The 27,943-nt window shown below is 39.5% G+C and overlaps 2 protein-coding genes across 2 annotated transcripts in view; both read right to left on the bottom strand.

Annotated features, from left to right (window-relative positions):
* The window catches only part of ripor1 (RHO family interacting cell polarization regulator 1), a 41,730-nt gene extending 30,520 nt beyond the window's left edge, over window positions 1–11,210 (bottom strand). The window contains exons 1-5 of the mRNA XM_057860681.1: window positions 11,049–11,210; window positions 663–750; window positions 438–571; window positions 285–363; window positions 156–179 (exon numbers count right to left, since the gene is read on the bottom strand). Of these exons, the coding sequence (XP_057716664.1) occupies window positions 156–179; window positions 285–363; window positions 438–529 (195 nt within the window). The 5' untranslated portion in view covers window positions 530–571; window positions 663–750; window positions 11,049–11,210. The remainder of the gene's footprint in view (window positions 1–155; window positions 180–284; window positions 364–437; window positions 572–662; window positions 751–11,048) is intronic.
* Window positions 11,211–14,339: 3,129 nt separating this feature from the next.
* Window positions 14,340–27,943, bottom strand: part of ctcf (CCCTC-binding factor (zinc finger protein)) — a 15,053-nt gene continuing 1,449 nt past the window's right edge. The window contains exons 2-13 of the mRNA XM_057860566.1: window positions 27,111–27,380; window positions 26,849–27,028; window positions 25,105–25,471; window positions 24,861–25,031; window positions 24,641–24,774; window positions 22,274–22,394; window positions 22,028–22,177; window positions 21,797–21,957; window positions 20,454–20,636; window positions 17,098–17,233; window positions 16,857–17,003; window positions 14,340–15,065 (exon numbers count right to left, since the gene is read on the bottom strand). Coding sequence (XP_057716549.1) covers window positions 14,818–15,065; window positions 16,857–17,003; window positions 17,098–17,233; window positions 20,454–20,636; window positions 21,797–21,957; window positions 22,028–22,177; window positions 22,274–22,394; window positions 24,641–24,774; window positions 24,861–25,031; window positions 25,105–25,471; window positions 26,849–27,028; window positions 27,111–27,359 — 2,247 coding nt within the window. The 5' untranslated portion in view covers window positions 27,360–27,380 and the 3' untranslated portion in view covers window positions 14,340–14,817. The remainder of the gene's footprint in view (window positions 15,066–16,856; window positions 17,004–17,097; window positions 17,234–20,453; window positions 20,637–21,796; window positions 21,958–22,027; window positions 22,178–22,273; window positions 22,395–24,640; window positions 24,775–24,860; window positions 25,032–25,104; window positions 25,472–26,848; window positions 27,029–27,110; window positions 27,381–27,943) is intronic.

Genomic DNA, 27,943 nt, shown 5'->3' with positions numbered 1-27,943 from the left:
CCTGTATTGTCAATTGCAAACCTTTTAGGTGGCTACAAATTAGTCGCACATTTTCGTGGCAGCCCATGAATAGGGCTCTCAGTATTTTACAATCTGTTGTGCAGTGCCACAAACAACAATATTGTTCACTCTTTACAGCACTCAATGAAACTCACCTTATCTTGCTCATACAAAGAGCCCTGTGGAAGAAAATAAAAAAATTTAGCATCACAAAGAGTCTAATGAGCATCCCGCCTGGCACCACTCGATACCAGTGAGACTGGTTTGAATACGCGGGCTCTCACCAGTCGACCGTTTCTCTTGTTTTCTCGGATCTGCTGGCCCAGCGTGTCCAGCTCCAGCTGGTGGACCTGCAAATACGACCTGACAACAACAAATCATCAAGGGTTTCATTGATGTTCCACCGTTCCTACATAGTACGCTCAATGTCCACTCACTGTAAGCCTCGACGCAAGGCCGCGTAAACCTCATCCAGCCGCTCGGGCTGGGGGGTTTTGGCGGGCGGGAGTTTGGTGGAGCCTGTGAACATCCTGCTTCCTTACAAGGCACGTTTCTCTTGGATCAAACAGTGCTAAGGGAGGGAGCAGCCCAGAGACAAAAGTTCATTCCTGCTTCAAGACTATCTGAAAGAAAGCACTTTGGGGGAAGGAGGAGGAGGGTACCTGCTGACAGAAGGGGCTCAATCACTACTGGAGCATGCTGGCAGGGCCGACTGTAGCTCTGGGGCTTTAACAAACCAAAGGACATGTCCTGTAATGGTGCACAAAGAAAGGAATAGACATTTGCAAAACTGTGCCAGTTGTAAAATCGAGATGCAAAATTCTTGGAATTCAGAAACTCGAACATATTTTTGATTGGAATTAGTAGGAAGGAACCATGAATTTACCAAATTACAGGCTGACACCTAATAGATAATTTTAATATAGTTTAGGATAATCCTGGTTAGAAAAAAGAATAAATCACACAATTCCAGGCTACTTGCAGTATAATAAGAGTTCCCCAAATTACTAATTTTTCCAAGTACGAGCAGTCACTTGGTTGATATTGCTGCTTCTTGTTCCGCGATGACATTTTAGACCAAAGCAATTAATGGAGCAATTAAGGCAACGTTTAATATCCTTGCATGTAATAAAGAATGGACATTTATCTATTTATCATAAAACGGTTTGTATACAGTGTATACAGTAAAACCCACTTGACATTTCCCTTTTCCCCGTCACATGCATACTGAAATACTTTGAAGAAACAGTCGTCACATGAAGGTCATTTAGACTAGGTGTTGTTTGTCCCTTTAAGAAGACTTCAAATACGACACTGTCAAAAGCTGCTATTCTTTGTCTTAAAAGTATCAAGACCTTGGACTTGTTCTGGGCGATATGGGGAAAAAAACTAACATGAAATGGGTCGTTTTATATCAAGATAACATGTCATAATTTAGTACACTCTTAATTATTTAATGAAAAAAGTGATGCTTAATCCATTTTAACTAGATTGGATTCAAATGGATTGGATGTCTATCATCATCAATGGAAGCCAATGAGTTAATTGCCGTTTTTATTGATGCACCATATAATTGTGTTGTGTAGTGATTTATCACACCTATGGTTAGCTGGTATAGGGACATCTTTTGGCCATTTCGCATTGTTTACCATATTTCAGAAATATCAGTACTCGAGTTGTTGAGTACTGACGTTAGGACGAATTAATCACGATATATAATTTACCGCTACTATCGTTTGGGCGATATATCAGGGTTTCCCCTAGGATTTTTTTAAGCTGCGGTGGTGGGCTGCATCATGCTCAGCATGATGTGCCACGGCAAAGTTGTGTCATAGCATGCCAATTTTTTTTTTTTTTTCCACATTTTGTTTCCCAAGAAGAACCATAACAAATATCTATTTGAAATATTTCATTAGCCAGGGTAATGTCATAGCTCTCAGCTACGGTACATGTACGTAAAATGCGTAGCTGATTACAGCTACATACTTAATAATAAGACTTTTTTTTTTTTTCGCAGCAATAGTACGACTTACATGACATGGCCCTCATATGTACTACATTAACACAACAATAGCAGTCCTTCTGTTAATGGACCAATGGCGTAGGTTTGCATAGGGACGTTAGAGACATAACACTAGGAACTTTTCAGGATGCTCAAATTGTCCCCACCAACTTTTAAGCAACCTTATTTGCATTATATAATGAGTTCAGTTATAGAGGTCATTTAGATTGTCTTCACATATTTTGTAAGGATACAACTGACCCTACCATTATTAAGTGAATTACAGTACTTTTATTATGTTCAGACTTACACTGACATCATTTTTCCCCCTCAAACGCATGTTTGATTGGCTGATGACTAGGCCTGTCGCGATAACAAATTTTAGTGTGCGATAATTTATTTAATCAATTATTGCGATATGCGATATTATTGCACCCCCCAATTAAAAAAAAAAAAATACAATAACACTGTGAGAATACAGTATATATTAATAGATCATGTACACCCATTTAAACGCAATAAATGTTTACTCTTAAATTCAAAAATACTTTTTAGGAAATCACAACTAAAAAAAAATAGACCATGCCTCTTTTAAGTAAAAGACAACAATATAAATACTGCACAGAAACACAGAAGAAATAAAATGTGTTTAAAAAAAAAAAAAAAAAAAAAATTCCACTTAATAATTTAAGCATCTAGGCCAGACATGTCCAAAGTCTGGCCCGGGGGCCAAATGCGGCCCGGGGTCAAATTTCATCTGGCCCCCAGCCTCTGTCATAAAATCAATAAAGTCTGGCACGCAAATAGACTTAATAAATTGGTCAGCAGTACTGCTACCAGCATATGAAGTAGCTTACACACTAAATGCTGCTCCTCATTATTTAACCACCAAAAAGGCAGCAGCACTCTAAGCAACATTACCCCATGTGACCCTTTACTCCCAATTTTCTAAAATGGCGACAATCAACAAAAAAAAAAAGAAAAAAGAAAGTTGACTGCGACGGCCGACGCTTCAAGGATAGGTGGAAATTGGACTATTTGTTCACTAAAATACGCAACAACTGCGTCTGCCGCATTTGCAAAAAGACGGTCGCTATTTTTCAAAGTTCAAAGTGAGGCAATATTAGCAAACAAGACATGCTGACATGTATGACAAGATTACAGGGAATATACGTAGTGAGAAATTGAAGCAACTTGAAGCTATTTAATTTCACAGCAGCAGTATTTCGCAAGAGCCCGAGAGTCGAAAGAGAACGCCACTAAAGCTATTTGCGAGATTGTTGAAATTATTAGTTTAAAAAAAATAATAAAGCAAATGTGACACACAGAAAGGCTTGCTAAAATTTGCTCAAATATATTGTTCTACGTAAAGGACGTCAGCCAAGGTTGGCCCCCCACATTTTTACCACACCAAATCTGGCCCCCTTTGCAAAAAGTTTGGACACCCCTGATCTAGGCAAATGAACACGTTTCCCCTCGTAGCTTCTGCTATGGCGTTCCATGTGTAATACAGTGGTACCTCTACATACGGAGTTAATTCGTTCCAGGAGCTTGTTTGTAAGTCGAAATGGTTGTATGTCAAGCAGGATTTTCCCATTAGAATACATGATAATTCCAATAATTCGTTCCACAGCCCAAAAACCCACACTACATCCTAAATAAATACTGCTGTTACTATTGCAAATAGCAATTACAAAGAGCAAAACAAATAAAATATGAAAATCAAAATAACAATAATATAATAATAGCAATAATAACAATAATACAGTACAGTACCTGTAATAATGTAACAAATCGGCTTCTAATGTGGCGGACTCTTTTTGCTGTACCTGAACGCACCGTGGGGCTGACGGTGAGCAGGAGAGCGCTATTTTACTTTCTGTTTCGATCCTGGCGTCAACAGCAGTGGACACTCGGCGAGTTGATGGAAAAAAATGATTTGAAACCTGACGAAGCTGGCGATTTCTTAGGCGATGTTACCACAATAAGAACTGTCACCTTAACTTATAAAGACTGGCGAACGGAGGTGTACCGCCGGCTGAGATCGGCATTCTAAGACCCAGTTCATGGATGCACACACCATGCTTATATTTTGCTATCATTCACATCTTCATTTCAATGGTAAGCGTCACCTTTTCTTTTTTTCTCCACCTGCACTAAACTTAAACTGCACTAAACTAAAAACAGAACTAAAATGCATTTTGCGTAGTTGGTAACGAGGAAGACGGACTTTTAACAGTACGTCGGCCACACGTGCGCACGCAGGTGCACGCGAGGCGATAAATCGCAGCGGAATAATTATCGCCTTCATTTTTATTTACCGTGCGATAAATAGAATTATTGCATATTGCGACAGGCTTACTGATGACTAGTTAAATTCCCTTGTTTTCAATGTAAATCTACTAGAAATAAGTGAAATTATCTGCCAGTGCTTCAAGTAAATTTTACTCAGATTTCTTGAAATAAGAAAAATAGCTATCTGAAAATAATCTTTACACACTTAAGCAAAAAGTTAGTATATTTAATCTTTAAAAAAAAGCTTTTTCTCGTCAGAAATGTTCTTAATTCAAGAAGTGATATTGTTCAAAACATTTTTGAAAGACTTTTTCCACTTGATTTTGGTGAAAAATGACTAAGCTTTCGAAGTATGGTCTTAATAAAAACAAATGGTAATATTTACCTAAAGTAAATTGAATAATCTGACCCATTAATCTGTTAACTAGTCTTTAACACTCAAAACAAGATGGAGAAAAATTCGAATAGATTAAAGAAAAATCATCAGATTAAAACGTTATAAATTTTCAGTGTGAAAGTTAGTACAAATCAATACAGATTTATTTTTGCATTGATCATTTAGCCTATCAATTAATTAGGTTCATATTGTATGTAATAAATGTATGTATGTAAATGTAGCCCTGACCCCCGTTCACGTAATCTGTTTGGTTTTATTAATGTTCCGCCCCCAGCAAAAAGTGTACATGCAGATTATGCTGTTATATCGTCCCTATAAACATTGAGACCAAAACTACGCCCTTGTAATGGACCCATTTCAAGGAGTAGAGGGATATTTTAATTGCCATGTAAAGAGTTTTAGTAGTTTCGGTGAGGGGGTGAACAGTTTTTTTTGTTGTTGTTGTTGTTCGTGAACTACATTTCCACACAAACGCACATTGAGGTACCATTTAGCTTAGCAAGCAGAGGTATGAGAGTCATTTTTCGAGTGTACCAGAGCTTACGAAACTTGGAAAAAAAGCGCATTTATGAAGGTTTTGTCAGCCGTGATTGCGTATATCCGTCCGCCCAAACAGCCTGATAGTACAGATTTAAGTACGCCTATCCCTCTGCAATTGAATGCGTTGTTGATGTTAGCGTGGCAGCGCTCTGAAAATAGAGCAAGGCTGGATTTTGGGCCCCACCTCTCGGAGCAATTTCATTCAAACTAGGCGGCCGTCCACTGCTCACTTTCACCGAAAAGTCTGATCCAAAATACTGTAATGCCCCGGATGGGGGGGAAGAACGAGAGGAGTCTAAATTGGCTTACCCACTTTATTGTGGCAAGAATAATAAAGAAAAAAACAACAAAATAACAGCAGGCTTCCGCGACATGCGACCGCTATCTCGCCCATTCTCCTTCTCGCTTCCCTCTACGTCACAGCTCCCTGTCCGAACGTCTCTTAAGGGGGCCCCGCTTAGTTACGGACATTCCAGTACACAATGAATAGCTTGCCGCTGAACCCTTCACACTAGGCTGCCGCTAGTTTGAAACGGCCTTAAAAAAAAATCTCTTTTTCACGGCGTGGCGGCTTTAATTTTGGGGTGGTGGTGCGCCACAATATTTAATTTGTAGGGGAAACCCTGTATATATATATATATATATATATATATATATATATAATCGTCATATCGCCCAGCACTACTAAATTCGCGTTAAATTGTAAATGCCCAAATATGATAATTTTCCATGAAATTACCTTGAATTAATCCCGCATAAAAACTTTACTATTTGAACTTCAAAATTTAACAAAAATGATCCAGACAGAAAATTTTCAATCGACTGTGTCCCTAATTGTACCGGAGAGGAATAGCCCTCCCAGACTTTCATTTAGTGCTACAAAGATTAATTGATTAACTTGAGTAGTTCGATTAGAAAAAAGATTCGAATTAAATTTTGCTGCTTCGAGTATTCGTTTAACTAAGGGGCAGTTTACATGGCGACTCTGCGACACAAAGACGCAATGACTGAGTTGCGGACTCGCCTCGCGTGTATATGGTGTCGGCGAAGACGGAAGGCGAAAACGAAAAATTCTGAATCCTGCCTCCAAAGTGAAAGAATCCGATTGCCGGGGGTTGAGGGGGGCTTCCTTGGCATGCATATCAAAGGCTCCTGCCGCGCGAGACCGCACTGTTAACATCAGCACTAGTACACGTCACATTGGGCGTGCGCAGCGCTGCTACTAAACATTAAAAACAGCAAATATGTCAGCTTTAATTTACTGTTTCAATAATATTTTTAAATTAAATAAGTTGAACGTTTCAATTTTTGTGCCTTTTTGAACAAAAGAAAAATGACATAGCTTCGAATGGGCGGGCATATTTTTTTCCGGGCTGAGGGAGCTTGGTGGGGTGAAAGTGCATCATTCTCTGTCGCCCGGTAAATCTGCACTGCCCCCTAGGGCTTGGCATGAATACTACATCGTTTTCATGCGGAATTTGCAACATTGTTCAAATGGAGATGCAAATGCAAATGCAAATTTGAAATTGTTCGTATTCTCAGAGAGTCACCGTGTAAACGGCCCCTAAAGTGGCGTTGTAATGGTTTGTTTTGAAAGTGTTTGCATTTAGTTTTATAATTTGGGTGGATATACTGCCTTTAAATAGTGGCAACAGTGAATATGATATAACTCATTTTACATGGTTGAATCCGGCTGCTCCCTGTTAAGATCAACATAAGCTAAGTTTTTGTTTGAGCTAATGTTTTTTTTAATGCATTTGTAATTTAGTTTATAGGTATAGTTAGCCATTTTTGTTGGAATATGTGTTTGAACCATTTGTTAAGAGCATTGGAAAAAAAGTCAGCATTTTATAGCATTTAAGCTAGCGGACTTTTGCTATACAAGTTAGCCAATTGTCCTTTTGTTGTACTTAGATCCTCATTTATTTATTTTTTATTCTGTTTGAGGCTCAGCTCAGGTATTTTAATTTTGTATGTTCCTTATCCGATTACTCGATTATTTGAACCAACTTGTTCATCGATTAATTGCCTATTAAAATAATCGATAGCTGCAGCCCTACTTTCATTATAAAATGTCTTCAAAATTTGAGTTGCGAAAGGAGCAATAGAAGACAAAAACCTCTTTCACTTCCACTATAGTTCCATTTTTTAAGTGTCTGAGTCACAGCATGACACGCTAGAGCCAACCACAGTGGCCAGCGGGCAGTCTGCTTCACCTCGTCTCTCGGCGTTTTCCTTCCCTCCGTGCTCCTAAAGCGACTCCCCTCCCACCTCAAGCCTCTTCCCCACCTCCACATCCAGTGATCGAGAGCAGGAAGTCTCAAAGCAGCTTCCATACAGGAAATTCTACACAGACGCTTGGCCGAGAATTTAAAAACTACACTAGCGATGTGGGCGAGGTATTAGAACGAAAAACAAGAATGCTTTAGGAATGATAGAAAAACCTGCAGATTAGCATGATTACAGTTACTACAGAAGGGGGGTCGGGGCTGAGTTAAGATACTCACAAAAGAGATTATAGTCTTAAACCAATTTAAATCTGTCAAGCAAGAGCCAAACCCATATGAACACATGGCTTCTGTGAATGAGCGAGGGCTGTCGAGCAAATGTTGGCTGCTCCGCATTGTTTTACATTCCATTCGCAACCACAACTATTTAAAAATGCGTACAGTGTATCGAAAAATCACTTTCTACTATACACATAAAATTATCTGCATGATCAAATAATAATTGTGCGTTTGTCTTTACAGTGATGATGACATGGAGGGGTCCCTCATCGACACTAATCTAGGAGACACTAATCTGGGAGACACACTGGGAAGATTAACAGGAGGAGGTCCGTGTTTTGATTTAAAAATAAAAAGGGAAGAAAAAGTGACATATGCTAACATTTGCCACTTTTCATTGAAGATTTTGGACACTCCTACAAAAAAAAACGTCAGATTCTGAGAGTGCATACCCACAAGTACAACAGCACATACAAAGACGCATGCACTATGGATTTTCTCTCAATTCGATGATCTTTTATCCCTTTCCCTACATTAGAGATCATTAGCTGCATTAATCCTTTCCAAGCAAGCGGCGCAAACAAAGAGGACACTGTTTGAAAGCACCTCACAAGACTGGAGTTTTCTTTCAAAAAGTCTTTCACGCGCAAGCCACGCAAAGCATTGGCTCGTTTGGTCCTCCACATTACTGGTGCAGTTTAAAAATGTATGATCATAAGTTCCCTATAGAGGTTTTAATAAATCACTGCCATAATCGTGTTGGTGTTTGGAATCATAACACAAGTGTTTGCATTTTTAAATGGTCACACCTAAAAGATTTCAAGGACATCACCATGGCACATCACTGGTAAGCTATTTTTAGAACAGGCCAAGGGCTTCTCGTGTGGTCCCTGTTGACCCAACGACTACAGTTTAACATGAATTCTAACAAGTCACACAAAACTATCAGCTTGTTTTGTCCAACATATGAATGACTCATTCCAGAGGTCCTGACGGTCACTTAATGCAATTTATTTCTTGCGTTCCTGGGATGAACTTCTCTGATAAAAAAATCAAACAGTGGTCCACAAACTTTGTGCACAAAGTGACTATCAGCCTGCCCAGCATTACTCACAGTCATTGATGGCGATGGACGACCAATCCATTTGACTGACGTCACTCGATAAAATGGTGCTGCCAGCCGAAAAGCAGACCGACAGTGGTAAAACATAAATTACACGATTATAAAAATATATTCACCTGTATTTATTTATTATATTCATTTAGTTAATCAACACAACTACCTGTAACATTATATGATTTTTACTGACTTTGCGTAAGGATATGCTTTCTCTTTGCATGAAGTTACCCGATGATTTGTACAAAAGATATTCTTTTATTTATGGAAATAAAGCAAATTATACAAATATACAGTGGTACCGCTACATACGAAGTTAATTTGTTCCAGGACCTTGTTTGTAAGTTGAAATGGTCGTATGTCGAGCAGGATTTTTCCATAAGAATACATTATAATTCAATTATTCGTTCCACAGCCCGAAAACCTACACTAAATCCTTAATAAATACTGCTGGTACTATTGCAAATAGCAATTACACAGACCCAAACAAGTAAATTATGAATAAAAATAGGAATAATAATATAGTAATAATAATAATACCTGTAATAATGTAACGAATCAGGTTCTAATTTGGCAAATGTGTTTTGCGTGGTGTACCTGAACGCACCGCGTGCCTGACGTGACAGACTTTTTACTTTCACTTTTCAAGTTCAGCTGCGGCAGACAGTAGGCATGTTGTGTTGCACACGTTCTGAAATAAATGATTAAAAACCTGACAAAGCTGGCGATGTCACAATCATAATAATTCTCACCTTAACTTATAAAGACTGACGAACAGAGGTCGGAGGAGGACCATCGAGATTGTAGACATTCTACGGCCGCATTGTCGAGCCAGTTCAAGAACACGCACACCACGCTCATATTTTTCTTTCATTTTCATCTTCATTTCAATGGTAAGCCTCACCTTTTTCCTTTTTTCCCACCTGCACTAACATTCCTGAAATACATGTTGATTTCTCTCACAAGAAAGTCAGTGCGCGGGAAAACAACGAAACCGCGGCGCTATCATAAATCGTTGTATTTCGAGCATGTCGTTGGATGCAGAAACAAATTTTACGTCGGATGTCGAAAAGATCGTATGTCGAGGTACCACTGTATTTATCTTCATCTATTTATTATTAAATTAATTTAGTATATTCAACACAGCCAAAATAAAGAACAACTTGTCGCAAATAGCCATCTTTACTGTTTACATTCGCTGGGAACGCTTAGAGGTCGCAACTAGTACCATCTGAGTGGGATAAATCCGACTTCCCACCTTTCTCGAATGCAGCATAATAGACGCGAGCACAGGTGCAAGTGATAATGGGTATTAATGACGGCATGAGTAAGGGCGGGTTATTTGGAATACTTACATTTGATTGGCTAAAATAGTACCTGCACTGCTATAATGTCTGTGTCTAGCGGTCACTTCCTGGAAAGATTGGCTTTTATTTACGTTTTTCCCCAATAGTAAACATTAGAAAAATGAAATTGTGTTTTTCTATTCAATGTGTTAAACAAAGGTGTTGTTTTTGCCTTGAAGCATTTTTTAAATTTCCAAAAATAGTCACTTAATCTGTAAAGGGTTAAGTATTTCAATGCGCTTCTAATGTCGCAAGATTTAAAATGAAATGAACTAAAAACAAGTTCTATTTCTGACGCCAGCATCTTAAAATGGCAGTCAAACCAAAACAATGACTTGTTTTCTTCCGCTGTTAGGCTAAAGCTAGCTCTATGTTGCCCAGTCTGCTTATGTGCGTTTGCGGGGAGGATGATGAGGTGATGAAAAGTAGCGGTATTACAATAAAAACAAAACCTCCCTCGCTTCCAGATTAGCGGATTAGCTAACCCGGCGGCAGTTGGCCACTTAGTCGGATAAACAGAGTCGCATCGCAGCCGGGGCCGCTTCACTCGCTTCTCGGCGGAGGATGGAGACTGGACCCGAGCTGGGGAAAACTTGGGAGCCTGATTCACATTCCACGGAATACATCCAAATTGCCAAAATAACTGCTCGAATATTTTAAAAAAAAAACATAGATGGGGAGAAAGGGCCAGAAAATGAGCAAAAGGGGGAAACAAGCACGACGAGCAGACGGGTATAAATCAAACAACATCCCAGCAAAGCTACTTGGCGTTGCCCACGGCAAGAGAAATCTTCAACGGGAGCTTCGTTTGTGACCTTGGTGATTAAAATACGCTTCCTCCTACCTCTCTTTGGCAGTCCAACGGGCCGGGGAGTTTGGCCGCAATCCCATATTAGAGGCGCTGTTCCTCCGTATACTTCTCAAGAGTTATTCTGGGCGCTGTCCTTCTCCTCGATTTCGCAGTTTTTTGTGTCCACACAGTGGAGCAGTGGCCAAAAAACAACTTCCTGTTGCTCACTTTCACAATAAAAGCTATCTTGACGGGATAAAGGAATAACGGGAGAGAAGAATTGCTGGACACTTTCTTTATGGAGTGGCTCAATGTGAGTGGCAGATAAGGACAATAAAAGGAATATTCTCAGTTTGAGTTACACGCATATTTTTATAGTTCTTAGTGTAATGTGTACCATTGTTTCCACTTTATCTTTCATAGGGCATTTATTTAACTCATTGGCTGACGATGACGGCGTTACACGTCAAATTCATTTTGATTTATCTGCCAGATGCATTGAATTGCAATTTTATTATTTTTCAACTTTGAAGTGTTACTGGGAGGCATAACCAGAGTGTCCTTTCTTATCATTTTGTTTTTATTAATGTTTCATTCATTTATTAATGTGTTTATTAATTTAAAAAATAGGACATAAACTAGTTCCAAATAAACTACAACCACCCGGCTCACTACCTAAACGTCTCATCAGCCCAGACCTAAGAAATGCACAACTGAAGAGCGCGCAGGCCATCAACCTTGGAAACTCAGAAACTAGTGGCAATATTAAGTCCGGAAGTTGTAATTAATCAGCTCTGAGACCCCCCCAAAAAATATATATTAAAAAATCTTACTCAAAGGATCAATGCGTATACATCCCTAGAATATACCTAACATATTTCATTGTGATCCGGCCACTAATAACAAAGGAGTACCAGGTTTATTTAGTGTCCAACCCAAGAAGAACAAGAACAAAGTAAGGAAGAACTTGAGAGACCTCGCTTCAGGCAGTCTGAAATTTTTGCTTTGAAAAAAAAAAAATCCTTGCAATTTATGACAGTCAACAAGTTGCAGTTCAGCAGTAAGTATATATACATATATATACACAAAGAAAGAGGCTTCAAGTTTTGTATTGTCACACCCAGGGCCGGCCCAGGCCATTTGGGGACCCTAAGCAAAATAATGCAAAGGGGCCCATATTTTTGGCCCACCATTTCGTCACAGTGTACTGTGAAACCCATAAATGCAATCCAACCCATACGCCCATATTTTGTATATTAATCAGATTTTATTACACTGCATACTTCAAACTTCTCACCCCAAATGATTGTCAGTACTTACAGTAGGTAGCGCCAAACCTTTTTCTAAAAGAGGAAACAAAGAAGTTAAGGAAGAACTTTTATTATTTTAAGCTTGTAATCAAGTATCAAAACTCATAAAAGTCAAAGAAAACTGCAGTAAACAAAATAGAATATAAACAATTGCCAGATTGGGGGCCCCCTAGTGGTCAGGGGCCCTAAGCAGCTGCATAGTCTGCGTATAGGCTGGGCCGGCCCTGGTCACACCCAGTTTACTGTCAAATTAAACAAAATATAAGTAATGTTGTGTATACAACTCATTGACTGCTATTGATGTCAGTAGACGCCCAATCCATTCAGACTGGGAGGTATCCCAGTCAAAAGGATTGGATATCTATTGGGTCGATGGCAATGAAACATTGACTGTACATATACATCTATACACACTGTAAATAAATTTATACAGCATACATACATTTTTTAAAGGTTTTCACAAAAAAATATACTTGAATAAAGTTCCAAGTTTTGTATCGCTCATGAAACTACTGTATATACATCTATTTTGACTAGTTTTTGGTCATTGGAAATTTGTTATGCGTCTTTGAGCTTCTTGATCGCGGTTACACAAATGTATTGATTTTTACAAAGTACAATATCATTGAATGTGTGTTTATATGAATGTGGTAACAAAATGACCTTTTAGATGAAAAACCAAGTAATATGCTGAGATATATACAGCAGATTGTAAGAAAAGGTGGCTTTTAAAACAAAGTACAGCAGGCCTGTAAAGCAAAACTAAATGACGTGTACACGCTATGCACCCATTTTAAGAGAAATGCAATCAAATTGTCTTTTATTTTGAAGTACAGCCACTCCACCCGGAAACAGAGTATCCGCTAGTTGCCGTAGCAACAAGGATGTCCCTCACTGTCACTAGGTTTTCTCCACGCAGACGGCCAGACGCTGCGTTTCCATGGCCGACGAATCCCAAAACGTGTTCCACATCTACGGTTGCTGCCCAAAAGTGTCATCTTTAAAGCGTGTAGATCCTGTTTGGTTGATCTCCAGGGTGAAGTTCTACCAAATGAGGGTGTGGCTAGAAGAACATGTGGCTGCTCATGCTCACTTCCTGTTAACTCATTGGCTACCATTGACAGCGATTTACGTCAAATCCATTTGAATTCAGTATCAGCGGCACTGAAACATTATTACACACCCCTGCCGTGAAATTGTTGAAAACTTTGATTTCCCCCTTTATTACTCATAAGTAACTTGAATTAAATGTCATGGTATGAATTCCTCTATATAATAAAATATATTTGCAAACAAAATACAGTAAGTGTTTGTGTTAAGCGACCAACCAATGTGGATAATCATAAGCACTCCTTTTCCGTTGTACCGAGAATGCACAGAAGACTATTCTGAGATGCAACTACACCAATGTAAAACATGATTCCATGTCTACATTTTATTGGTTGTACCATCATACATCTGTTCTCAACTGCCAGTCAAATAATCACACTGCTCAGAAGGTATTGCAATCGGTACAAAAAGAAACCATGAACCCAAAGTAGAGTGGAATGGCTACACAAGGAGCATAACAAACAAACAAAAAAAATCATTTTCTTTGCACAATAAATGTTTTGTACAATATGCATAATCTAGGGGTGTTACAGTAGCAAGAGGGAATATAAAGTAAGCAGTCTAGAAGCTTTGATAAACTAGATGTTAAAATAGGGTTTTACTAACCACAGCAAATAAACGGGGGGAAAAAATACAATAAAAAATATTCCAAACATTTTTTTGCTGTAATTAACAATAACATCTGCTCTCCTGAAAGTAATATTTTTCTCTCAGGAAGCTAACGGCAGGTTTAAGAAATAAAGTGAAAAGCCAATTTAAAACATGGCTTTTGGGGCGCAGTCTTCCCAACTGAGAGAGGCTCTTCAGCAAGGAAATTACCATGGATTGAAAAGTGCAGAATGATCCATGAACAGGGTGTTTTTCTATTTATAATGCTCACATGGTTGATTCTTACCAACAATAGAGTATGCAACGAGTTTAAAAAAAAAAAAAAAAAAAAAAAAACGAAAAAAACAAGGGGATAAAAATCAGACTCAGGCATGTCAAAAGAGGACTGTGCATCCTTGATCCTTTGGATTGTTACATGCACGTCTGGATTTAGGGCAAAGTCATTTTTGATAATGTTGCCAGAGTCAATTTATGCAATTGTGATGCATCTATTGTCTACAAATGTACTAAACACCAAGTACAACGATGAGAAGGCTAAAGATAACGCGGTCAATTACAGCCAGCCCAAAACAGAAATTATGAATTTTTTTTTTTTTTTTGGGTAAATAAATCCGTATTAAAAGTCTTTATCACTCGTCCTTGTCAATGCAAGATTTAAAAGCAAGCATTAAATTACAACAGTGATGTTTTGTCTACGTGGGATGATGAAAGTGTAATTGTAAATGCCAAGAATTAGATGTTGCTGTGAAGGGGAGGAGTTTGTGTGTGTTTTACAGGGTCGACCCTTGCGTCCATCACCGGTCCATCATACTAAGGATCATCTCAGGGGTGAGGTCTCCGTTAGGCGGTGCCTCTGACAGCTGCATCTCCTGTTCCTGGGATAGCTCCTCCAGCTGAATGGTGGCGTCGCCTTCGCCGACAACCACCTCCTGCGTGGCCCCTTCCTCTTCTATGTCGTCTGGTTCGGCACCCACTTCCTTTTTCACAATGATGTCTTCCACCTGTTCAGTGGTCTCATCCTCCACTTGGATGACGGCGGCCACTGGCAAAAAGGTTAGTGTCAATGTCGGAAAGGTCGCACGACTGAACTAATTGATCAATAATCAATTTATAATAGAACCATAATCAAATTGTTCGATGCCCTAAGATTCCCACCTCTATTGGTTATATTTGTCAATTTACAGTAGTGGTTCAATTTCACAATAAGAGGAAATGGAATTATTAGATCAGCAATTGTGTCGTATCAAAAGGGCTTTCAGTGTAAGAGGGCATGTAATCTACACTCGCTGTCAAAAGTTGTGAGACACTTTCATCCAACTGAACGGCGAAGTGTCTCAAAACTAATATTTCATATTAAACGAAAGGGGAAAAAAAAGGATAAACTTTTTTTCTTAAATTATTACGTTACAAAGGGGGGGGGGGCAATAAATACTGCCTTTTAATAATTCATTTGTTATGATGAAAGGGGAATTTTTTCATTTTTAAACTTTCTTAAAGCATAATCTTTAGAGCTGGGAATCTTTGGGCACCTAACGATTCGATTACAATTACGATTCAGAGGCTCCGATTCGATTATAAAACGGTTATTGATGCACCCCCCTCCTTTTTTTTTCCCCTCTTTTTTTTTTATGTTTTGTACATTAGTTCCAAAATTGTTCAAAAATACTCTCAGGCTAAACCACACTACTATTTCAGTATCAAGTTAACATATAGCAGTAAACAAATATACAAAAATAACATTAAATAAAAAACTCCAGTCCCCATTCTGTATCAGCAGCTTTAAACTACATTCAATTAATTTAATGTTGTGAATCAACCGTTAAATTTGTTAAAATTGCTCCCGTTATTCCATAATTTCCCTTTTGTCTACTTTCGACATGTGAAAGTTTTAAAATTATTTTAAAGATAGATTCAATTCAATATTTTACCGATTTAGGAGTATTTTAGATAAAAAGTTAATTAGGTTTGCTTGGAAGGTTCGCTACAACAGCCTTGCAGGGAAGTGTACTGCTTTAAGATGGCGGCCGTTGATAACGCCCGCATCTAGCTTTTTGTAGATGTGCTGCTAACACTACCAAATCTATAATGCATCTAGTCTTATATAAATGATATCCACCGTAACATTAGATGGATGTACTTTGAAGCAGCTTTTCGGCAGCAGTCAGGTAAGTTGTTGTGTTTTTTTATCTCGTTGCATGAGTTGAGCTAGAGCCGTGAGTTGAGCATTGGCATTACCCAAGGGGCCGGGTAATGGAAAGCATGATGTTTAGCTACTCTCGCTCCATCCCGTCCCGGAGACCACGCGGCGCGCTGAGTGTTGTGTACTTCCGCTTTACTTCGCATATTTCAATAATCGGAATTTGGATGTTTGTGAATCGTTCTCGAATCTTCCACGGCCGAATCGCAAATAATCTAAGAATCGGAAATTTTGCACACCTCTAATAATCTTAAATGTTTTTAAAAGGGAAATTCTGATTTCTGCAGTCCTTGAGCTTTCATTGAGGACTACAGAAATTTTATTTTAGTTTCATTTTTGCAAAACAACATGAATTTAATGCACATGAATTAATTTCATACGCCTAACAAAATGACACATAGAGGGCCAGGTCTGGCCACATGTTTGACATCTGTGATGTAGAGTAACATGTAACACTCTGGTCATAATTGACAATTGGCAATAGATTTTCTCATTTTGACTGAGAGACAATCCCCCTCCCGTCAAAATGGATTTGACATCTATCGCTGCCAATGATTGTGAATGAGTCAAGCACGTCAAAGGTAAACTATTAAACTATCATTATTTTAAATTTCACATTTTAAGTGTGATGCTCACCATTTGGTTTGTTCTTTGGGGGGCGACCACGCTTCCTCTTGACCGGTGGTTCTTCAGGAGCGGCAACGGGAACTACCGGTGGAGCTTGTTCCAATTCGATATCATCTAACAAATCCTCATCATCTTCAAGCTCATCCAGATCAGGTTCTGTGGGAGGAAAAACAAACTTCACACTCACAACCAAAGTTTATTACAAGCACAATTTTGATACAAGAAACCCCACTGAAAAATTGCACAATACCTGTGTCCTCTTCATCATCATCAGGCCTGTCCTGCATCTTCCTCTTCCTTCCCCGTCGACCCTTTTTGGGTGGCGTTCCATTTTGGTCTCCGGTAACATCACCCATGCAGTTCTCAGCATGGCGCAGCATGGTGTTCTGTGCAACGAATAAAGATAGGGGGACACTAAGGCTGAGCCATACCAAACCATTGCCAATAGTCCCACTTCATTTTGGGTGGTTATATGATTTTTGAGATACCACTGTAGTTACACACAGCTGTACCACAATGTCAGAGGCTACAAAAAGCTTCACAACAATACAGGAGACTTACACACATTATGGCGTAACTATAACGAGCTAAAAACACAAGTGTTGGTTGACTAAAACACAACGTTTGCCAGTTCATGTCTTGATAAGACGACACGAAAATGCTAAGTGGTATCTGTCAGGCATTAAAAATCCATGACGTTTTTGGCTGAGTCAAAGGCAAGTTTCAACGAGTCATGTTAAGATATACACACAATTTCGTACAGAAAATAATCTTTTATGATTTCAATACTGAAATGTTTTCGCATTATTGGTGCTAATAAAGCGTTGAATTCAGACCATTATTTTAGCATGTTAGCTTACGTATAGGTAATGCCTCCACAACTATGGATTAGTCTTTGTTCATATTCATTAACCTCAAGCAACTTTGCAGAAATTAAACTACTATTTGTTACTTTTATTTTTGAACATAACTAGGGTTGGGCATCGTTTGAAAACTGAACGATTCTGGTTCTGATTCCATGTTTCGAGTCCGAACGATTCTCGATCCAGATTCTTATAAGAGGCAGGGTCAAAAAAAAAGAGGCAGGGTCAAAAATATTAGATATATAATACTATAGTTTAAAAATTAATTTATATTCATGTCTTAACTTCGATTTTTTTATAATATGAATTTTAAATGTATTCTTATTTTTTTATTATTAACCCAATATGAAATTTATGAATGATATGAACTTCTTACAGGGCTATTTTTAACTTGTATATAAATATGAACTTGAATGTGATGAAGTTTCTTTCCACAGAAGTGCACTTCCACAAAGATGTTTGTTTTTCAAAAGCTCACAAAGAAAACATTTACTCATTCTTTTCACATATATGTACCTTGGCTGGGAGCTACGACAAAGCATGAGTATAAATTCTTCTATTGATTTTAATTTGATGTAGATGAGGCAACCTTATTTGTAAAAAAACGATTCTGTTGCATGCAATGTTTATGTTGTGACAATACCAGTTAGGCCAGTGAGTGGCGCTGTAGGAGTGTACGTACGAGCGTCTGGCAAGGATGCTATGTGAAGCTATGTTTTCACTGCTACGAGTTCATTAAAAAAAGTAAATCGAATGCTTCATATGGCTGCATCTTTCTAAATAAGCAAAACAACAGATTCTAAAACAAAACACTTTTAATACTGTTGATTTTAACGGAGGCATATACAGTGATACCTCTACATACGAAGTTAATTCGTTCCAGGACCTTGCTTGTAAGTCGAAATGGTCGTATGTCGAGCAGGATTTTCCCATGCGAATACATTATAATTCCATTAATTCGTTCCACAGCCCAAAAACCTACACTAAATCCTTAATAAATACAGCTGGTACTATAACAAATGGCAATTAAACATAGCAAAACAAATACGCTATGAATAAAAATCGGAATAATATAATAATAATTAATCATGATTCCTGTAAATAAAGTAACGGATTGGATTCTAATGTGGTGGACACTTTTTGCTGTACCTGAACGCACCGCGGGGCTGACGTCACAGTGAGATAGGTCAGTGCGGTAGAGATAATACTTTCGTTTTCTTGAGAGCACAGTCAATTGCGGTGGGCAATGGGCGTTTTGTGTTGAATAAGTTCTTAAATAAATGATAAAAACGTTACGAAGCTGGCAATTTCCTTGGCGATGTTACCACAATAATAATTGTCACCTTAATTTATAAAGACTGGCGAACGGTGGTCAGAAGAGGACCGTGGAGCTGTATTGTTGAGCCAGCTAGCGGATGCGCACCCCACGCTCATTTTTTCTATAATTTGCATCTTCATTTCAAAAGTAAGCATCACTTTTTTCCTTGTTTCACCAACTGTACCAACTTTTTGGAAACCTGTGTTGATTTCCCACACAAGAAAATCTGCCGGGGGTCCGTTTGCGGTACTGTCATGTCATATTTCAAGCATGTCATCGGATGTAGAAACAAATGGCGAGTCAAATTTTACGTCAGATGTCGAAAAGATCGTGTGTCGAAGCAATCGTATGTCGAGGTGCCACTGTACTACTTTAAAATGGCGGCTGTTTACTAACGCCGCCGAGTCTGTCATTTTGCATCTAGTTCTCTTTGCATGATCCAACACCGCCGAGTCTGTCATTGTGCATCTAGTTCTATATACTAGTACATGATATCGACCACAGCCCGACGTAATAATACGATTTATTTATCGTACTATTCCATCCATCCATCCATCCATCATCTGCTGCAGCTTAATCCGGGGTCGGATCGCGGGAACAGCAGAAGACAGACGTTAATGTATTGTTTTACTTACCTGGTTCTGACAGCGCAGAAATGCATATCACTCAGCTAGCAATGCACATAGTACTTGTATTCCATGAAGCCGGTTGTGCATAATTCGCAACTATAACTCACACCTATATCATGTAAAGGTCACGCAGCCACCTTTGCATGATATAGTTGTGTTACGAATGTTGCACTGAGCTGTTTTTTTTTTTTTGTAAAGTTAAGCCAAACTTTTGAGTGCTGCCTCACCGTGTCCATGGTTGTAATCAAGTTGCAATGCACAAACACGCGATTCTGTGGCTTCTTCGTGGTTTTCGGCAGCAATTTTTTTCCACTCGGCGGTCAGGGCTCGAAACATGGAATTGAAATTTTCAAATTCGAAGGTTTCCGGGAGAACCGGAGTGTTACAACCGGGTCCCATTGATGCCCGACCCTATACATAACTAGTCTAAATTTGTTTGAAGCCATATTTATTGTTCATTTTCAAACTAAAAGTAGCCTGAATTGAAGCCTTTGAATTTTTCTGACTAAAACTTTTGAGTTTTCTTCAACTAACACTATAACACATTCAGAAATGACAAATATGACTTAGACAAATAGTCTTTACTGCGAAAATACTTAACAGTAAAACTAAAACGGCAGCCAAAAAAAACAAAAACAATAAAACGCTGTCGGTCCGTATTTTTATTCCGATATCGTCATTGCAAATTTCCTTGGACTATCAGGATAACATTTTCATTCTATATCACCTACTCATAAGTGACACGGCACACTGTTGTGCAAAACAGACCCCAATCTGAACGAGCGTTTCAGCCTACCCGGCGGGTGAACGTCTTGGTACACTTGCTGCAGACGAAGGCGGTGGGCACAAAGTTGGGGTCGTGGTAGCGTTTGAAGTGCATGTCCAGAAGCTGCTTCTGTCTGAATGTTTTCTCGCACTGACTACAGGCAAAAGGCTTCTCTCCGGTGTGCGTACGCTTGTGCATGATCATGTGGCGTTCCTGAGAGGGGAAATGGGCAAGTGTTAAAAAGTATTTTATTTATTTATTTTTGTTTAATCCAGTGATCTTAGGGCACTTTCAAATTACACCGAGAGGACCAGGGTCTGATTGGAGAACTAACTCACAACAAAACTTGCAAATGACTTGTTGTAAAGGTTCAATATTCACACTGCGCCAACCGAACTTTCAGAGTAGCATTACGTGGACGAAAGGCGCACTCATTAGCCACGTTTACATGCTGACTTTTATTCATACCGATTCAAATCATTCCGAATGGAAATTTCACATCAGCTGTTTACATGTCACTTCATCTATTCCGATCCAGCGTTTACATGTGACTGCCTTTATTCCGAAAGGACGTTTGACAACTGCCGTCTGACATGCGCAGATTAATCAAAACAAAGCGTCACGTTGCAAAACATGGAGCTTGATCGTCAGATCAGCTGCTGTTTTAACTTTTCGAGTGGAAACAAAACTTCAGAATGATACGCCGTTCATTTAAAAAGTTGTGTGGGTGCGCTGTGCGTGTGCTTGGAAGCCATGTTGCAAGTGACGTTACTTACGTCACCGAGTGACGTCACCACATCAGTACTGAGCATGCGCAGAAAGAACGCAACCAGACACCATTCCGCTTCCCTGTTTACATGATATAATTTTACTTCTAATCGGTTTGGGAAAAGGAATATTCCACCCCTGTGAATCGGAATGAAATTCCATTCGGTTTGGGCCTGTTCATTCCGAATGAGGTGTTTATATGGAACACATTTATTCGGTTTGAACAAATATTCAGATTGTAATTGGAATATTTGGCTCCATGTAAACGTGGCAACTGATTGGACAAATTTAGAAGAGGAAATACCTCCCTCGAAGAGGAGTGAGCATGGTGTGATGCTGCATGTAATGTAGCATATGTGCACAATGGTCCGCCTGCATTCACAATCGAAGCAGGGTGCGCTTAAAGCGGACCGAGACCCATGATTTTTGAGCGGACCAGAGTTCGTTTGTTTGGTCCAAACTAGAGTCCGGATGCGCGTTCACATTTACAAAACGAAGCGGACTATCTGAGGAAAAAGATTTCTGGTCCATTTAAATCGGGCCAAACAGTGCTAGTGTGAAAGCGCCATTAAGATAAGATGCTCAACATTTTACCCGCAACTTGCCTGTTTGCAGCAGTAATCGCATTGGTCGCACTTGAATCGTTTCTCATTCTTGTGAGTCTTCTGGTGCTGGATGAGAGCGTATCGCTCGTGGAACACAGCGTCACAGTAACGACACTTCTTTCCCTTCTCGATAAATGAATGCTGTTTTCTTAAGTGAACCCCTGAAACGGAAAGAGGATTCGTTGGGCACGTCTGAACGTGAACATCGCGAGCATGTACGCTGTCTTGTACCGAGGTCGCTCTTGCGGGCGATGACGGTGTCACAATGTGGACAATGGAACTTAGCCACATTCTCCGTGTGTTTCTGTAGAATGTGCATCTTCATGGTGCCGCTCTGGGTGAAACGAGCATGGCAGATGTAGCACTCATACGGCTTCTCACCTACAGGGAACGAGAAACGCTTGTGTAAGTGCACTCCCATTGAACTCTGGATCTCGCTGATGATGGACAGCTATCGCGGCCAAGGAGTTGTCCCACCTGAGTGTGTCCTCATGTGTCTTTTCAGCTTGTATGTGTCCCTGCTAGCGTAGCTGCACAGACTGCATTGGAAGGGCCGCTCCCCGGTGTGAGAGCGGATGTGGCGCTTCAATTTACTCACCTAGACAAGGAGTGACATGAAAATGTTAGCAAGGTTCTTACAGATTTCATTAGTGAAATTTTAAGACGACCAAGTTAGAACAAGACCTGTCACTATAACAGTTGTTATCTACCGTACTTTCCCAATAAACTTTACTATTGCAATAATCAATGGTTTTGATGATTTTTCTCATGCAGGCCAATTTTTCTTTTTTTCCAAATTATAAATTAATCATCCAGGGTTGTCCCCAATGCTTTATAAACCTGACGAGCCACCAGGAATAAATTACCTGGGGAGGACACAGACTATTTAAGAAGTGTGTTGTGTAATTCTTGTTCCTTTATATTTCAAACTAAATGAAAACAGCTCTTTTTGCATTTTATTTGCTAGGTGTCATGGCTGCTACATGGTCTGACAGAAGCTGGATGATGAAGAAGCAGTAACTGTGTTGACTCAAGAGTTAAGAATTTCTCTTCCAGAGGAAACCGAAGAGGAGTCAAATTTATCATTTTATTTGGGTTTCCAGGCAGACGACTGCCACCTGGACAATAGTCTGAGACCTCATTATCAGAAATCTAAGACTGAGTCCAACCCCATTACTGCCTGTCAATGATATGGCATCTGTTGGACCATTTCAAATGCAGCCGTGACTCCTAGATAACAGAGACAAAGAGAAGAGACAAGAAGAATCACTTTGTTAATTTAATTTGAAATGTAAAGGATGAAGAGCTACCAAAAAAAGATGTTCAATCTGTCATCGCTAGTCAAAATATTCCTGGTGACCCGCCAGGCTTATAAAGCACTGGTGGGAAACACTGGATGATTAATTTATAATAGAGATTTCCCCATCCAATCACGTGATCGGATGTTGGGCCGATCGCACCATTTTTCAGCCGATCAGAATTGGGTGAATCGGATCGGGTTTTTACTTTAAAAAAAAAAAATATATACATTTTTCAGCCTGTTACTCTCCCTCCTGCTGCTTTTCTTGGCCAGCAGTGCCCTAGAGTTAGCTATTTAAAGTTAACAATGATCGACAAGGGTGCTGCTTTGATTATGCCCGAGAAGCTTGGTAGCTCTACCCTTCAAAGGTGCACATCTGTCAATCATCGTTTAGCTTGTTAATAGGGGTGCACGATATCCATTTTTGAAACCGATATCGATAACTTCCTGCTTCTTAAGGCCGATAAAGATACGATAACCGATAATATATATAATTTTTAAAAAAGTATATTCACATGGGTTTTTGAACACCTGTAGGCCAAAAATACTAGTGGTGGATTCAGCATGGATTGGCCATTTGCCTTTGACCTAACCAGAATTTTCATGACAACATGAACATTATTATCATGAACTAAACAAAGACAACAACAGTTTTAACTTCAAACAAAGTGCCCATATTTATTTTTTTTCAAATAAATATAGTCATTTCAGTCAGTCACAATCAGTTAGTCAATATCATTGACGATGTGTTCCCTTGAACAATGAGCACTGAACTAAAACAAACATAGACCCAACAGGTATTGTGCTTTGTCACCAGATAAAACATTTGGTGCGACAGTAAAGGAGACTTTTGTTGGACCATGAAACAACTCAAAATGCACACATCACAATCCACCGACACCGTGCCAAAAATATTATATATTATCAGGCCTATTAATAATGTTATTGGATTTATTGGGATGACGTCATAATTTCTATTATCAGTCCGATAATAGGAATTGTGACATTTGGAATTATGACTTTATGACTTTTAACGGTCCGATAATTATCTTGAACCTCTACTTGTTAAAAACAAGTGGTAGTGTACTGTGGCAACTCATTGTGTGAGTGAGAGGCTGTTCTCAGCAGCGTGAGCGGATTTGAGTAGACTCCCTAATGAAGCATTTGAAAAAGACAAGCATTTTTCTACGTTATGTTTGTTTAAAAATAATTCATATTATGAAGGCGGCACGGTAGGACAGTAACATGTTTAAAACTTATTTTTTAACAATACTTTTTTCCACTATCTTATCGGGTCTCGATTTCGGCAGATTCTCCAAATCAGGCGACTGACTTGGATGCAAAAATATGCGATCGGGACATTCCCAATTTATAATTTGTCTTTTATTTGCTAGCAGGAAAAATAAAAAAACTATTTGAGAACCCATGTTATGATGTCGCAAATGAACGCAACGCATTTGCTTGTGCTTTGATGTCACTGGCAAGTAAGAGGTAACAAAGGACACGCCTGATGACATCGTGTGTTAGGTGATGCGATGGCTCACCTCCACACTGCAATAGTCACACATTGAGCACTTGAAGGGCTTCTCGTGCGTGTGCTTGTAACGACGATGACGCACCAATTCTCCACTGGTCACAAAGGCCATGTCGCAATCTGTGCATTTGTGTGGCCGAGTGCCTGCGGATTTGAGAAAAAAAAAAAAAAACAATGAGGACTCTCTCCCGAAATTTCCATCAACTCATTGGCTGTGCCGTTTGCTCCACCTGTGTGAGTGTTGAGATGGTTTCTCAGCAGTGTGACTGTTCTGAAGGCCCTTCCGCACAAATGACATTTGTGCGGCCTTTCGTCCGTGTGACTTTTCATATGTCGGTCCAGGTTGGAGCGTCGTGGACACGTATAGCTACACAGTTCACACTGGAAGGTCTTCTTCACACCTAGTCATGTTAGAGAAGTAAGTACATACCTATTTTTCTCGCCAACCCCCCCCCCCCAAAAAAAAAATCTTACCCTTTTTCTTGATCTTGGTGGGCTTGGGGGGCTTCATGTTTCCAACTACCTTCTCTGCATTGACCTCTGACAGCAGCCCCTCCTGTTGCTCTTCCTCAAAGTCGTACACGGACACATCCATGTCTCTGTCACCCTCTGCATAGCGCAGGCGGCTCTTTTTTCCCTTCTTTCCTTTGCGGACCGTTGCAATGGGCTGGTAGTCTGGGTCCTTCTGCCACCCGGGCTGAGACTCTGGGGGTTCCTGCTCGGCCACGTCGCCGTCCTCCTGTTCCTCTTCTGCCCTTGTTGCTTGGAGCTCTTCGTGGACTGCATGAAGCTCCTCTTGCTCTACCGTTTCCACTTCACCGTTGGCTCCCACTTTTACCACCTGAATGAACAGTACAGTCACGTTTCGTGGTCATACATGCTTGTCCAGTGGTGTGATGCAAACTTTGCTACTATAAGGCTATAGATAAAAAATTTCATGACGATACACTATCGATTCCTTAGACAAGACGTTTACCGATAATACTAAGTATGCCACGGTTCAATTTCAATCAAGTGCCTTTGATAACAATCAGCTACATTTCACCTAAAGCAAAAAAAAAATACTAGACAATTTTGACGCATTTAACAATATTTGCTGAAACATTTAAGACATATGAATGAAAACAATCCTTTTTAATAGAACTGCATCTTTAAAAGATGACCATGCTGATAGATGATTTGGATTTGATAAATTTCAATCGTAGCTTAATCAATATATCAAACCAGATCAATGTATCATTATATTCCAGTTTGTTACGTAACTTAATATATCGGGGTAGCTATACATATATGAAGTGTCCCTCAAAAATGTATACACCTTTTGCAATCAATAACATGACACGTTCACACTTGAACTGCATTAACGTACTTCCAATATTCTATCTTCGGAGTTTACCGTAGTGTGGCTGCCGAAATTGATTAAATGGGTTTAATCTGCACCAATAACAAGACAATTTAGTAATCAGACACTAAAAAGTGTATACATTTTTGGGACACCCTGTATGTGCATATATATTTTTTTCCAATTACCATATTTTACAGACTAAGGCGCATCGGATTAGATGGTGCATCAATACATTGCGTTTTATATTTATCTTTTAACATTGCTATATATTGTTTTACTGTAGTCATCATTTGCTTATGTTCTACCTAAATTAATTAATTAAAAAAAACTACTTATTACCACTACGAAATTACAAATTAGCCCATTGCCTGCCACTAACGTCGATGTACAATCTATTTGAACTGGGACCGTCTGCAGGTTGTTTCACTACCAACCTTCCCAGTTCAGATGGACTGGACATTTATGAGTGGCACTTATTAAAATTCACAGCAGAAGAATGAAAAGAGCCACATGATTGGATGACTATTATTGTCAATGACACTAAAAAAGTTAATTAGGCTACTAAGACTACTACCTTAATTCTAAATTGTTTCAATAATAAATAAATGTTGAGGGCAGATTCTCCCTGTCAAAATGGATTAATGTCGAGCATCGCCAAAGGCTGCCGTTGAGTTCAACGAGTAGCCTATAAAATGTTAAAAAGGAGTGAAATCCAGTATGTCAGCTTTCATCAGTTGTTGCCACCTCCCCAACACGAATATGTGTGCTTCTACCTACGGTAAATAGAGTGTCGTGTACCCCTTAAAAACAAGGCTTCTTATTGTGCAGAAAGAGCTCCATTATTTCTTCCTTTCCTCAACAGTTCCAGCTTACCTGGAAGCCTTCAGGCAAGGGCAGGGTGTGACAGATAACTGGCTCTGCATCTTTATTGGCTGATCCATCTACATATGTTGCTTGGAGGCCATCTACTGAAGTTGAAGTGACTGGAACCTGCACTAGTTGAAGCTGTCCAAGTCCTAGAGCAGCACCAGCCTGTTCTTCCATATTGACAACCTGCACCCAATATTCAGCATTTCAAACCAAACCAAAAAACACTCTTCAAATTCCATTCCCAACGACTCATGGTCCTACTGACCTGAAGGGTGATGATCTGACCCTCATCCCCACCGGTTACAGTAACTGTGCCTCCTCCCTCCAACACCTCTGTCTTCATTTGTAAGAGGGCCGGATCCAGCGCATCCATCACCATCATCTCCATGTTGCCCGGAACCTCCACCGCCTGCGAAGCACCTGCTGTTCCTTGGATCACGGCGTCCCCGGCTTCGGGCAGAACCCCGCCTTCCGGAGCCAGGGCAGTTTCCATGGAAACTACGTCGCCCTCCATGGTAACGGGCCGGTCAACACTCTAAAGTATAGTCGGCAAGAAATTTTTTAGTAAAACCGCTTCATTGTGGAATGATGAAAAGCAAAGGTGGCATTCTGAGGCGATAATGGTCTTCTGGCTAAGTTATTGGATGCTAAAATGTACTTAACCTATTAACTGCCATTGATGGTGATAGATGTCCTATTCATTCCCATTTGACTGGGAGGGACTGTCAGTGAATAATCATTGACCTAACCTCAGAACTGTCAGCTGGATTTGCTCCCAAAGTAAATAACACCTATTGGTAAATTTCAATAGAGTATATCTTTCAATAATGTGAATTGTAATCAAGCCATTGGCTGGCATTGACAGCGATAGACGGCCCTATTCTTTTTGGAACTTATTTACATATTTTTTTTATGAATAAACAAAATAAGAAATGAAACTTCATAAAAATAAAATTAAAAACAAAAATACACTTCGGTTATGGCCCTTGATAACACTCTAAAGTTGAAAAATAATCATTTAAATAGCATTAATAACCACTTTGTTCACATCTTTAAAACATTTTAAATAATAGAATTGCAGTCTTATCTTTCGAAACC

The sequence above is a fragment of the Corythoichthys intestinalis genome, chromosome 1 (assembly GCF_030265065.1).
Source record: "Corythoichthys intestinalis isolate RoL2023-P3 chromosome 1, ASM3026506v1, whole genome shotgun sequence".
Lineage (NCBI taxonomy): Eukaryota > Metazoa > Chordata > Actinopteri > Syngnathiformes > Syngnathidae > Corythoichthys > Corythoichthys intestinalis.
This window is presented reverse-complemented; position numbering and strand designations above follow the sequence as displayed.